Here is a 13,023-nt window from a genome sequence, read left to right as displayed (position 1 = left end):
ATTCAGTAGTTTATATAACACAAATATATTATCTTACTGTTCTGGAAGTCAGAGAGCTGAAATGGGTCTCAGTGGACTAAAGTCAGCTCTCATCTGGGGTGCCTTCTTTTCTGATGCCTTTCAGGGAGAATCCATTTCCTTGCCTTTTCCAGGTCTAGAGGTCCCCTTTCACTTCTAAAACCAGCAAAGACAGATGGAGGTCTTTTCATTTTACCTCATTCTGACCTCCTCTTTTGGATTCCTCTTCAACTTTTGAGAAGCCTTAGGATTACCTTGGGCCCACCTGGATAATCCAACATAATTTCTCTATCTAAAAATCCATAACTTAATCATATCTCCAAAGTCTCTTCTGCCATCTAAGGTAACATTTATAGGTCGTGCTGAGAGAATATAAACATCTTTGGGGGACCATTATTCTTCCTACTGCAGTTGCCCACCTGGTGTTAAAATAACAGATAGTCCTGCAGCTGCCCACTCCAGTGTTAATAACAGACAGTTCTGGAATAACATCCAATGGATTCAATCAAACACATTAGAATTAACTGGCTTTGGGGGGCTTTCCTGGTGGTCCAATGGTTAAGACTCTGCGATCCCAATGCAGGTGGCCCAGGTCCGATCCCTGGTCAGAGAAGTAGATTCTAAATGCAACTAAGAGTCCACATGCTGCAACAAAGAGCAAAGACCCCATGGGCTGTTAAGACACAGCACAGCCAAATGAATAAATAACAAAAACAAGAATTAGTTGGCTTTCAAAGGTGGCCAACGTGAGTTACACTGAGGAGGATAGCAAAGATTCTATTCGGCATGAACAAGCAGCTGGGCATTGCTGAAATACCATTTTAAAAGAGGTTATGAGTTTTGATAGACAGGCAGCATCTAAGTCTTTAAAAAGCTTACATGCAGGACTTCTTTGGTGGTTCAGTGGTTAAGAACTTGCAATCTAATGCAGGGGACATGGGTTCAATCCCTGGTGGGGGAAATAAGCTCCCCCACATGCTTAGAACCACATGCTGGAACTACTGAGCCCACAAGCTCTGGAGCCTGTGTGCTGCAACTAGGACCTGATGCAGCCAAATAAAGAAAGAAATATATATATATTTTAAAATGCTTATATGCTTTGCTTTGTTTGAGGAACTTGCACTTCACACTGCACTGAGTTGGTTAAATGCATTAAACAGGTGAGTAATAGAAGATTCACATTTCAGACAGATATTCTTGAAATGAATGGAAAGACAAAGAGGTCAGAGGCAAAAAATAGAGTCTGGAGGTGGTGGGTGATTTTAAATTATGTAAAACAACAACAACAACAAAAAACCTCTCTGTTACAGCTCACTTCAAAAGGTGGACCCTAAGTCTCCTCTTCTTTAATACAGGCTGAACTTATTAACTTGCTTCTAGTAAAGTACAATGTAATGGGATTGACAATAGGTGACTTCTGAGACAAAGTCCTAAAAGGCATTGTGGTTTTCTCTCTATTCTCCCTCTAAGATCACTTGCTCTGGGAGAAGCCAGTTTCTCATATCATGAGGATGCTAAAGCAGTCCTTCAGAGAGAGCAACAAGATGAGATATTGAGGCCTCTTGCCTCAGGTAAGTGAGCCATCTTGGAATCAGATACTCCAGCCCCAGTCAAGCCTTCAGATGACTCCAGTCCTGGCTGACATCTTGTGCACAATCTCGTAAGAGAGCTTGAGCCAGAACCACCTAGCTAAGCCACTTCTGAATTCCTGATCCACAGGAACTGTGACATAATAAATATTTGTTATTTTGAGCCAGGAAGCTGTGAGGTAATTTATTACACACTAATAGATAACTAATACAGTGGCTGTGAAAATGACTTAAGTGATTAATACTGAGAGCCAAAACTAGGACAATTGAAATCAAGAGAATTCATGGATTCCAGCTTTTTTTTTTTTTTGTCTGGATGGGCATAATGGGTTAAGCAGAGGGATGAATTCAGCACAAAACCTCCCGTTTCTTATTTTAATGGAAAGGTGCTAACTGGGATGAACTTGGGTCAAAGGCAGCTGAAGTGGATCAGGCGGGTGAGGGGATGCGGTGGAGTATTAGCAGGACAACCAGAGACATATTAACTTTTGAACATTTTGAATTTAAGACACCTGTGAAGAGATCTTGATATGGTGGAAATGTAAACTGAGCAGCTAAAGATTGAAAGATATATTTAACTAGAGATAAGATCTAAAGTTATTCCTGTACAGTTGTTAATTAAAAACAAAGATGCAGATGCTCTCTTAAAGAGAAACTAAAAAAGCAAAAACTAGGCTGAGTGACTCTTCTCTTAAGACTTCCCTCTATTAGTATGAGTTTACTTCTCTCCCCTCAGAAAGACAAAGTCTAGATAACTGATATAACATATAATATGTATATTATAGAATAGTATGCTATAGTATACCTAAGTGAAAACCAATACATTAATTTGTTCAAATTCCAAATTTTAAACCTTTATTGGACAAGTTACTTCATTCCATTTTTATATAATGGTAAGCTCTCAATCCCTGAAGGTTTAGATTATGTCTGTCCTAAATGCTTAGCACAATGGTTTGGATCTAGTGCCCAATAACTGTTTATTAAAATGACAACTGAAAGTAAAAACTTAGTAGCCTTAATCATTTCTGGAACAGTGACTCTAAAACAAATTAATTAAAATTTTAAGAAAAATTAGGGAGAAAAATCATTAGAGACATACCGATCTGTTTGTAAAACATGGATAAGATGTTCCATAGCTTGAATACCCACTTCCAAGCGATATTTCTGCACAAAAGAAAAATGTTATTTAAGAAAGGAATATCCAACTTAATAACCTGAATAACTGATAAAGTGTTACAGACCTTAGATAATGATTTGAGAGCTCGCACAGCATTTCTTCGGTCATCCAATAAAGTAGATGAAGCTACTCTGTCACAAAGCTTTTGAATCTGTCATGGAAAAATGAAATAACATAAATAGAATAAAAAGAAAGAAAAAAAAAAGATACATAAAGTTTCCTCCAAAATTTATACCATTTAATTTGAGGGGAATAAAAAAGGATGTCACTATTTAGGTAGTATTATAATCTTGTTACAAATATCAAATAGATTTTTCACAGAGACTTGAAAAATGGAAGTGGTAGAAGAGAAGTCAAAGAAGGTTAAGTCATATAAACCGAAAAATTAAAACAAATTAGTAGAATCAGAGCTTTGCAAACATAACTATTACAGCTCTTTGAACTAAGAAGGATCCATTAGGGCTATGGTATATGATGTGTTAATAAAGTTAATAAACAAAAATTTTTAAGTGATGATTGTTTATATCATAACTTCACCATAATGTTTCCACTACATATCTGAATGAGAATAGTCAGAAATTGTTTATCAAATATTTAGTTTTAAGTGTGCCTCAAAAATCTAGAAGGGTGAAATGTTCTAAGTCTCTAATAAATTTTCAGGAATTGAAATCTGAACTGAATTTTAAAACAAACCTTGGAGCATTGTTTAGAATAGAAAAAAATTAGAAACAACTGTCCATCAAGAGAAGAAAAACTAAATAAATTATGGTATATTTGCCAGTCAAATACTATTAAAACTACTCAAAAGATATTAACTGTACTGACATAAAAATACTATGATTTAATAAACAGTGAAAAAAAAAAACAGCAAGTTGTAAAACTATGTAAATTGTGAGCTCACTGTAACAAAAGAACCAAACTGTGTATGTATGTAAAACTGCACTAGAGAAGAATTTGGAAACTTAAAGCAACTATAAAACTTCTAGAAGAAAGCACTGGAGAAAATGCTTGTGGCCTTAAATTAGGCAAGAGTTTCTCAGACACATATACTAACAGTACAATCCATAAAAGAAGAACATAATAATTTGGACTTCATCACTCCTGTTCTTCAAAAGACACTGTTAAGAGAATGAAAAGCCATAGAAAGGATGAAAACACATGGAAAACATGTGATAAAGAAGTTTTTAAAACCATTACACTCAGGTCCTTTATAGCTCCAACAGTTTTTTCCTATCTTATTATGCTATTGTTCATTCTTTAATAACAGTTTTTACTTGGATTCTATAAATGATTTTGGCATGTCACAAATTTTGCATCTGATGTATCAAAATTAATGGTGTTTAAATACATATAGTGTTTTCCAAATTATGTTCTGTAGACTTCCAGTGTCCCAGAAGATATTAAGACTTCCTAAGATCACAACCAATGGGAAACATAAGGTTATATACAAAATTAGGTTTCTGCAATGCAGAATTTCTAAGTCTTTACTATATTGATTTGCATTTCTTCACACTACAGATGCAGTATGTTAACCAAGCCTAGCTTGACTTTTTGATTTTATTCATTCTCAGTTCAGTTCAGCTCAGTCGAGTCAGACTCTGCGACCCCGTTGAACCACAGCATGCCAGGCCTCCCTGCCCATCACCAACTCCCGGAGTCTACTCAAACTCATGTCCATTGAGTCAGTGATGTCATTCAACCATCTCATCCTCTGTTGTCCCCTTCTCCTCCTGCCCTCAATCTTTCCCAGCATCAGGGTCTTTTCCAATGAGTCAGCTCTTCACATCAGGTGGCCAAAGTATGGGAGTTTCAGCTTCAACATCAGTCCTTCCAATGAACACCCAGGACTGATCTCCTTCCTTTATGATGGACTGGTTGGATCTCCTTGCAGTCCAAGGGACTCTCAAAAGTCTTCTCCAACACCACAGTTCAAAAGCATCAATTCTTTGGCACTCAGTTTTCTTTATAGTCCAACTCTCACATCCATACATGACTACTGGAAGAACCATAGCCTTTGTAGACAAAGTAATGTCTCTGTTTTTAATATGCTGTCTAGGTTGGTCATAACTTTCCTTCCAAGGAGTAAGTGTCTTTTAATTTCATGGCTGCAATCACCATCTGCAGTGATTTTGGAGCCCCAAAAAATAAAGTCAGCCACTGTTTCCCCATCTATTTGCCATGAAGTGATGGGACCAGATGCCATGATCTTAGTTTTCTGAATGTTGAGCTTTAAGTCAACTTTTTCACTCTCCTCTTTCACTTTCATCAAGAGGCTCTTCAGTTCTTCTTCACTTTCTGCCATAAGGGTGGTGTCATCTGCATATCTGTTATTGTTATTTCTCCTGGCAATCTTGATTCCAGCTTGTGCTTCCTCCAGCTCATCATTTCTCATGATGTACTCTGCACAGAAGTTAAATAAGCAGCACGACAATATACAGCCTTGACGTACTCCTTTTCCTATTTGGAACCAATCTGTTGTCCCATGTCCAGTTCTAACTATTGCTTCCTGACCTCCATACAGGTTTCTCAAGAGGCAGGTCAGATGGTCTGGTATTCCCATGTCTTTCAGAATTTTCCAGTTTATTGTGATCCACACAGTCAAAAGCTTTGGCATAGTCAAGAAAGCAGAAATAGATGTTTTTCTGGAACTCTCTTGCTTTTTCAATGATTCAGAGGATGTTGGCAATTTGATCTCTGGTTCCTCTGTCTTTTCTAAAACCAGCTTGAACATCTGGAAGTTCAAGGTTCATGTATTGCTGAAGCCTGGCTTGGAGAATTTTCAGCATTACTTTACTAGCATGTGAGATGAGTGCAATTGTGCAGTAGTTTGAGCTTTCTTTGGCATTGTCTTTCTTTGGGATTGGAATGAAAACTGACCTTTTTCAGTCCTGTGGCCACTGCTGTGTTTTCCAAATTTGTTGACATATTGAGGGCAGTACTTTCACAGCATCATCTTTTAGGATTTGAAATAGATCAACTGGAATTCCATCACCTCCATTAGCTTTGTTCATAGTGATGCTTCCTAAGGCCCACTTGACTTCACATTCCAGGATGTCTGGCTCTAGGTCAGTGATCACACCATCGTGATAATCTGGGTCATGAAGATCTTTTTTGTACAGTTCTTCTGTGTATTCTTGCCACCTCATCTTAATATCTTCTGCTTCTGTTAGTTCCATAACATTTCTGTGCTTTATTGAGCCCATCTTTCCATGAAATGTTCCCTTGGTATCTCTAATTTTCTTGAAGTGATCTCTAGTCTTTCCCATTCTTTCCCATTGTTTTCCTGCTCACATTTAGAAATTATTCCTACCTTAAACTGTATTTCTTAGTAATTATATTGACTTTCAAAAATGGAATAAAACTTTCTCTTTATTAACTGGTTGACAGTTTTTCTCATTTTTTTTTAACCAGGAGAAAAACTAAACAATTATCTTCTGAAAACACAAATCTCACTATTCTCAGCTTAAAGAATTCCTAAAGCTAAAGAGTTTTCCTGTGTATAACTGTAAGATAAAACTGTTAGCTAAAGATAGATTTCTTTTCTAATGAGTTCAAATTATATATCTTCAATTAACTTTGATTAATAAATAAAATCAGTAGTTTTTTCAGAAAGTTGTGAAATGTAACTTAAAAACTAATCACTATTTTAAAGTGTACTATGTATATATAAAAATTCCTGAGTTTGGGTAAATATGTCTCAAGACTATTTGTAAGACAACAAACATGCTGGGAGTTCCCTGATGGTCTAGTGGTTGAGACTTCAGGCTTTCACTGCTATAGACAAGTTCAGTCCTTCGTTGGAGAACTGAGATTTTGCAAGCCACGTGATACAGCCAAACAAAAGGAAAAGAAAAAAAAGACTATAAACATGCTTTTCATCTATTAAACTTGGGTTTTAGTGGCAAGCACATATTCTTCTCAACTGGTGATTTTAATCCGAACTTTCTCTCTAGTGCCTTAAGACAATTAAATCACCACACTGCAAAATCAATAAGTCAAAAATGAATGTAAGAACAGCTTATTTATCCAGAGCCATAATTAAGCTATTTCAGTAACTTTCTGTCAGCGACCAAAACGGCCTTTTCATTTTATTGATTTCTGATAGCAATCTAAAACTAATTACAACCTTCTCTGGCTTCTTAAAGAACATAATTATAAGCTTTCTTGGCATTTAAGCCTAAGTCCTTACCAATATCAGATACAGGGATGTTTTACGTGGTAAATGAAGAAATGAATATAAAAATCTTTGAACAGTACTTGGCACTATAAATGCTCAATAAATGTTAACAAACTTCATTATTACTAAACTTCTATGATTCCTTTGTATTTTTTTTCTATCCTATTAGGCTTTTGTTTCTAACAGATCATTCAAATTTTGCAGATTTGCAGTGAGCAATCTGATAATTAAGCTAGATGGTAATATGTCTATAACTCCAAATTATTCAGGCTTCAACTCAAGACTGAGTACATGGACTTTGCAACTTCTACTTTTGCTGTGAGAAAGCCTTATTACCTTGTAATAATATTTCACAGAGTTGAAGTTTCTGAGTAAGTGATCTCTCCAAGATGAAGTGTTATGCTCCTAGTTTTCACAGACAGTGGAAACCAAATGAAAGGAAATTATTATATATGTTTCAAACCTTACAAAGACTTAGCCATATTTTAGGTCAAACACAGGTCTGTATTTTTTAGGTGACATTTCAGTTCAGTCACTCAGTCGTGTCCGACTCTTTGTGACCCCATGAACCGCAGCACGCTAGGCCTCCCTGTCCATCACCAACTCCCAGAGTTCACCCAAACCCATATGCATCGAGTCAATGGTGCCATCCAACCATCTTATCCTCTATCGTCCCCTTCTCCTCCTGCCCTCAATCTTTCCCAGCATCAGGGTCTTTTCCAATGAGTCAGCTCTTCGCATCAGGTGGCCTAAGTATTGGAGTTTCAGCTTCAACAACAGTCCTTCCAATGAACACCCAGGACTGATCTCCTTCCTTTACGATGGACTGGTTGGATCTCCTTGCAGTCCAAGGGACTCTCAAGAGTCTTCTCCAACACCACAGTTCAAAAGCATCAATTCTTCAGCGCTCAGCTTTCTTTATAGTCCAACTCTCACATCCATACATGACCACTGGAAAAACCATAGCCTTGACTAGATGGACCTTTGTTGACAAAGTAATGTCTCTGCTTTTTAATATGCTAAGTTGGTCATAACTTTCCTTCCAAGGAGTAAGCGTCTTTTAATTTCATGGCTGCAGTCACCATCTGCAGTGATTTTGGACCCCCAAAAAATAAAGTCTGACACTGTTTCCACTGTTTCCCCATCTATTTCCCATGAAGTGGTGGGACCGGATGCCATGATCTTCGTTTTCTGAATGTTGAGCTTTAAGCCAACTTTTTCACTCTCCTCTTGCACTTTCATCAAGAGGCTTTTTATAGTTCCTCTTCACTTTCTGCCATAAGGGTGGTGTCATCTGCATATCTGAGGTTATTGATATTTCTCCCGGCAATCTTGATTCCAGCTTGTGCTTCTTCCAGTCCAGCGTTTCTCATGAGGTACTCTGCATATAAGTTAAATAAGCAGGGTGACAATATACAGCCTTGACGTACTCCTTTTCCTATTTGGAACCAGTCTGTTGTTCCATGTCCAGTTCTAACTGTTGCTTCCTGACCTGCATACAGGTTTCTCAAGAGGCAGGTCAGATGGTCTGGTATTCCCATCTCTTTCAGAATCTTCCACAGTTTATTGTGATCCACACAGTCAAAGGCTTTGGCATTTACCAAGAAAAAAATTTGTAGCACAAATATACTTAACTCCTATTCAGAGTATTTAAAATACTTCAAAGACCATTTAATATTTCAAAGGCCATTATTCTATTTATTCCTGACTTGAAACACCAACTAAATGCAGTATAATTGTGTTCATTATATTCTTTTCCTCTTTGAGTTATTAGAACCCTCTGTGTTTTAGCTGGGCACAAAGGCTGTCCACCTAGACTACCTTCCAAGCTCTCCTTACACCAAAGCATAGAAAGTGACTACCTTCTGGTCAGTGAGTTGTACCTTCCAAGTCATGTCCTTAAAAGGAAGCTATACGCTCATTTCTCTTTCTCCTTCCCTCAGCCTGGGACTTGAACCTGATGCTAGTGAAGCATCTTCAACAAGACACTATTGTAGGGGATGGCAAAACAAGATAAAAAGCAGCAGCTAGGCCCCCAGACCACCCTGAGGAGCATAACTAACCTACACAAGGGATCACCTTCTAATGGGACTTTTATTGGAGAAAGACACAAACTCTTGTCCTGGTTAGACCTCTCTTATAGTAGCTGATCCAATACCTAAACTTGTAAGACATTTTACAGGAGTGGAAACTAAGGTTCAGGGATGAAGAAATGCACCCCAAAGTACACTGCTAGTTCGGTGGTATGGTCCAGATTCTAACTGAGCCATAGCGGTCTCACTCCAAAGCCCATGCTGTTTCTACTATTCTTACACTGCCTTACACTTATCTTAACACTGTGCAGGGAAATGTGAGCCTGAGCACCTGCTGCAAACTACAGGCATTGCAAGATTTCTTCCTTGGAACAGGGTGACATGGAAATGCAGTTTCTGTGAAATGCTTCCACTAGCACTACACCCCACCACCAACCCTGATTAGCCTTGGCCTTAACTTCCCAGCCAGCGTACAGATGGAATAGCCCCTTGTTCCAAGGGAGTTGAAGCTTTATGTTGGGAAAGCTATAATCAGAAGCTACCAGGGATTTAAGAAAAAGGCAGCACCATATATAAGTACTTCAGAAATTAATACACTCACTTTTAAAGAATCTGGCTGAGATAATAAAGATGAACTGGAACAGAAGGAAGTTACAGAAAATATGTCAGTTCATTATAACAAACATGAAGTAAGGTTTTTTAAAAAAATACATTAGGGTGCCGACAATGGGCAAAGAGCTGTAGAGATAGATAAGGCAAAAGGATACTTGAAAAAACTGAATTTAAGAGGCCAAGAGGCTTGAGAAGAAAGAATAAAATGTCTGAAACAGCTACTGTTTAGAATTCAACTTCTAGCATTTCGTCCTTGGGCAATACATGCACATGTGCATTCATAATTACGAGAACAACCACTCCAGCACCGTAAGAGAAAAGGAACAAGACAGAAGTACCTTCAATGCCCATTCCTGGAGCACTTTCATTTTTCACTTTACATACGTCTACAGCTTTTCCTTCAACAAGTATGTATTCAAATGTCTCTCTTATCATTAGAAAAAAAAAAGATTCAGAGAATCAAAAAACATCAGTGAATAAGCTAGCTGAAGTTTGACATGAATCAGCAATCACTCTTCAATATCTCAGAATATTCTAGCTTTGGTAAGGTTAAAGGAATGGGAATGACAGAGTCTGAAGAACTCGGTGCCATAATTTTGAAGTTGGTGATTCATTTATTGATTCAAAAAATGTTGTAGAGTGCTGCTACCCTCATGGGAGCCATGGTCAGTGCAACCACAGAGTCGTGTTTGTGACAAGGTAAATTCAGAAACTGGACTAAGCGAAGGCGTGAGGGATGAGTAAAACAGTGAGGGAGATGAGGTACAGTTATAAAATAAGTCACAGAGATATAATGTACAGCATAGGGAATATAGTCAATAATATTGCAGTAGCTTTGTATAGTGACAGATGGTAACTAGACTTATAGTGGTAATCATTTTGTAATGTACAAAAATATCAAACCACTACATTGTACACCTGAAACTAATATTATAAATCAATTATACTTCAATAAAAAAGAAAGAAACTAAGACTATAAATTAGCAACTTCTGTAACAACTGGTTACATTTATGGTTGTTTAATTTTAAAAAACTGGGCTTGTATATTATATGTTCTTGAGTATGAGTGTCTGTGTTGTCATTTCATTTTTCCTAGCAATCCATTTTTACTGTTTTACAAAAGTATTGGTCTGTGATGAATTGGAAATCAGGGGGCGTGGGGAAACCAATCCACTGGTCCTTCACCACAGTCAGTTTGAGAAATACTGCTAAATTGCTTAATATTTTGCTGGGGCCTGCAAAATTCTATTTCGGGCAAACAGCAGTGGATCACTTTAGAAGGTACCTACTCAAATGAGACTATAAAAGCAAGGAGACAACAGAATAAATTAAAAACAAGTAAGAAATATATAGAAAATAGTTAGTATGATGAAGGAAATGATTATAGAGAAATGAGACAGAGACTGGAAGGACAATACTGCTTTGGATAGCACAGCCGGTCAGAAGGCCTCAAGTTAAGCAGTGATTTGGGTTTGGTGGACGTGTAGGTTAAGGGTAACAAGAATACAGCAAGCAGAAAAGCAGGGAAGCAGAGTGAAAGAGGCCCTTACCATCAGAAGAAAAAAGGACAGTATTTTAGAATTGAAGAATATGTTTATCCAGTGTCCCAAATGGGATCCTGAGGTGAGGGACTTTGTTGCCAGCAACTCACTCTCTCAGAAACTGACCAATGAGGCCACTTAGTAATTTAAAGAAAAATGCATGAATTTACTAGTCAAAGGCTGTTATCCTAGTTGACACTCTTACCTACCAAGGAATTACAAGTTTAAATCCCACGGATTTTAATGCTACCTTGCTCCTTTTCAGGTAACATTTTGCTGCCATTATTGATCAAAAGAGTTACAATACAGAAAATATGAATCCTGTCTACTTTTGTAAAAAGTCAGATATTTCCCTAAGCCTTTTAGCAAAGTACTCATCAGAGCATACTACCAAGGCACAACATTTTAGATGACCATTCTGTGGACTTGAAACAAGTGACCTTCCCAGAATTTTACTGCCTGAATCAACAGAGATGTAAATGTGGCTGACCCTTGAACAGCAGATCTGAGCTGTGCAGGTCCATTTATATTTGGACTTTTTTCAACAGCAAATACTATAGATTCTCAATCAATTAAATCTGAGGATATGGAGGAACAAAGGATACACAGAGACAACTATAAATTACAGGAGGATTTTCCACTGTGCAGAAGGTTGGTGTTGTTCAAAAGTCAATGCACAGTCAATACGTGTAAGGTTATATCACAGAATACTGGTAACAACCAAAAAAGACACTTCAGCCTGTTTACTTGAAACAAAGAAACTTTTAATTAAAAAAAAAAAAAAAAACCTCTTGCTGTGGGGACCCAACTACGTTCATTAATTAGTAAACAGAAATATTCTAACACCTACTGCTAAAATTAAAAAAAAATCAAATATCTGTGAATATAAATATCTTAGTTTATAAATAAACTCATTTATGTGATAAACATTGGTAAATGCAAAGCAAACACTCTGGAAGGATGTACACAAAACTTCCTTTGAGATTACTCCTGGTAACGGGAAATAAGATGTGGAGAGAGGAAGAAAGGGGCAATTTGAGCCTATATATTGATTTGGATTATTTATAATAAGCATGTTTTCAACTAGTGCTTCAATAACAGAAACATTTAAAGACACTTCCAGAATATATCAGCCTTTGCTCTTATTCTAGTACCTGCTTTAACAGATCACCTGACTGACGTACTGTTCATCTACTTTCTGAACACAACTGGTGCTTGTGATTCCTGATAGTTAGGCTCTACAGTTATCATGGACACTGAATTGGCAGATACTGAACCACTGTACCGGAGAAGGCAATGGCACCCCACTCCAGTACTCTTGCCTGGAAAATCCCATGGAAGGAGGAGCCTGGTAGGCTACAATCCATGGGGTCGCTAAGAGTTGGACCTAACTGAGCGACTTCACTTTCACTTTTCGCTTTCACGCATTGGAGAAGGAAATGGCAACCCACTCCAGTGTTCTTGCCTGGAGAGTCCCAGGGATGGGGAAGCCTGGTGGGCTGCCGTCTATGGGGTCACACAGAGTCGGACACGACTGAAGTGACTTAGCAGCAGCAGCAGCAGAACCACTGTACCTAAGGGAAATACAGGCCTAGGATCTTATGAGCCTCTGGTAACATTTTCATCATTGGATCAAATACATAACCTTGTTTAATGTGTGCTTCTGTTTAAAGACATCTTGCTCAATATACATCTTGATTCATTAACACTGAACTCACAGCTAAAAGCGCTATTACTCATGCCTGAGGGAAGCTAATCTAACAAACATATTTTCTCTCTAAGGCACATCACAACTTCCTTACCCTTCCGAACACTAGGTAAGAGCTCAGCACTATACTTGGGGCCAGTTTTAACTGTGAAATCAACAAAAAGCACA

General features: G+C 37.7%; 1 protein-coding gene across 2 annotated transcripts in view; it reads right to left on the bottom strand.

The window, feature by feature from the left end:
• Window positions 1–13,023, bottom strand: part of USO1 (USO1 vesicle transport factor) — an 81,185-nt gene that overhangs the window by 57,509 nt on the left and 10,653 nt on the right. For both annotated transcript variants that reach the window (NM_174845.2, XM_005208071.5), the window contains 2 exon segments: window positions 2,707–2,771; window positions 2,849–2,935. In NM_174845.2, the coding sequence (NP_777270.2) occupies window positions 2,707–2,771; window positions 2,849–2,935 (152 nt within the window).

The sequence above is a fragment of the Bos taurus genome, chromosome 6, assembly GCF_002263795.3.
Source record: "Bos taurus isolate L1 Dominette 01449 registration number 42190680 breed Hereford chromosome 6, ARS-UCD2.0, whole genome shotgun sequence".
NCBI lineage: Eukaryota > Metazoa > Chordata > Mammalia > Artiodactyla > Bovidae > Bos > Bos taurus.
The sequence above is the reverse complement of the archived record's forward strand: the minus strand, read 5'-3'. Positions and strand labels throughout refer to the sequence as shown.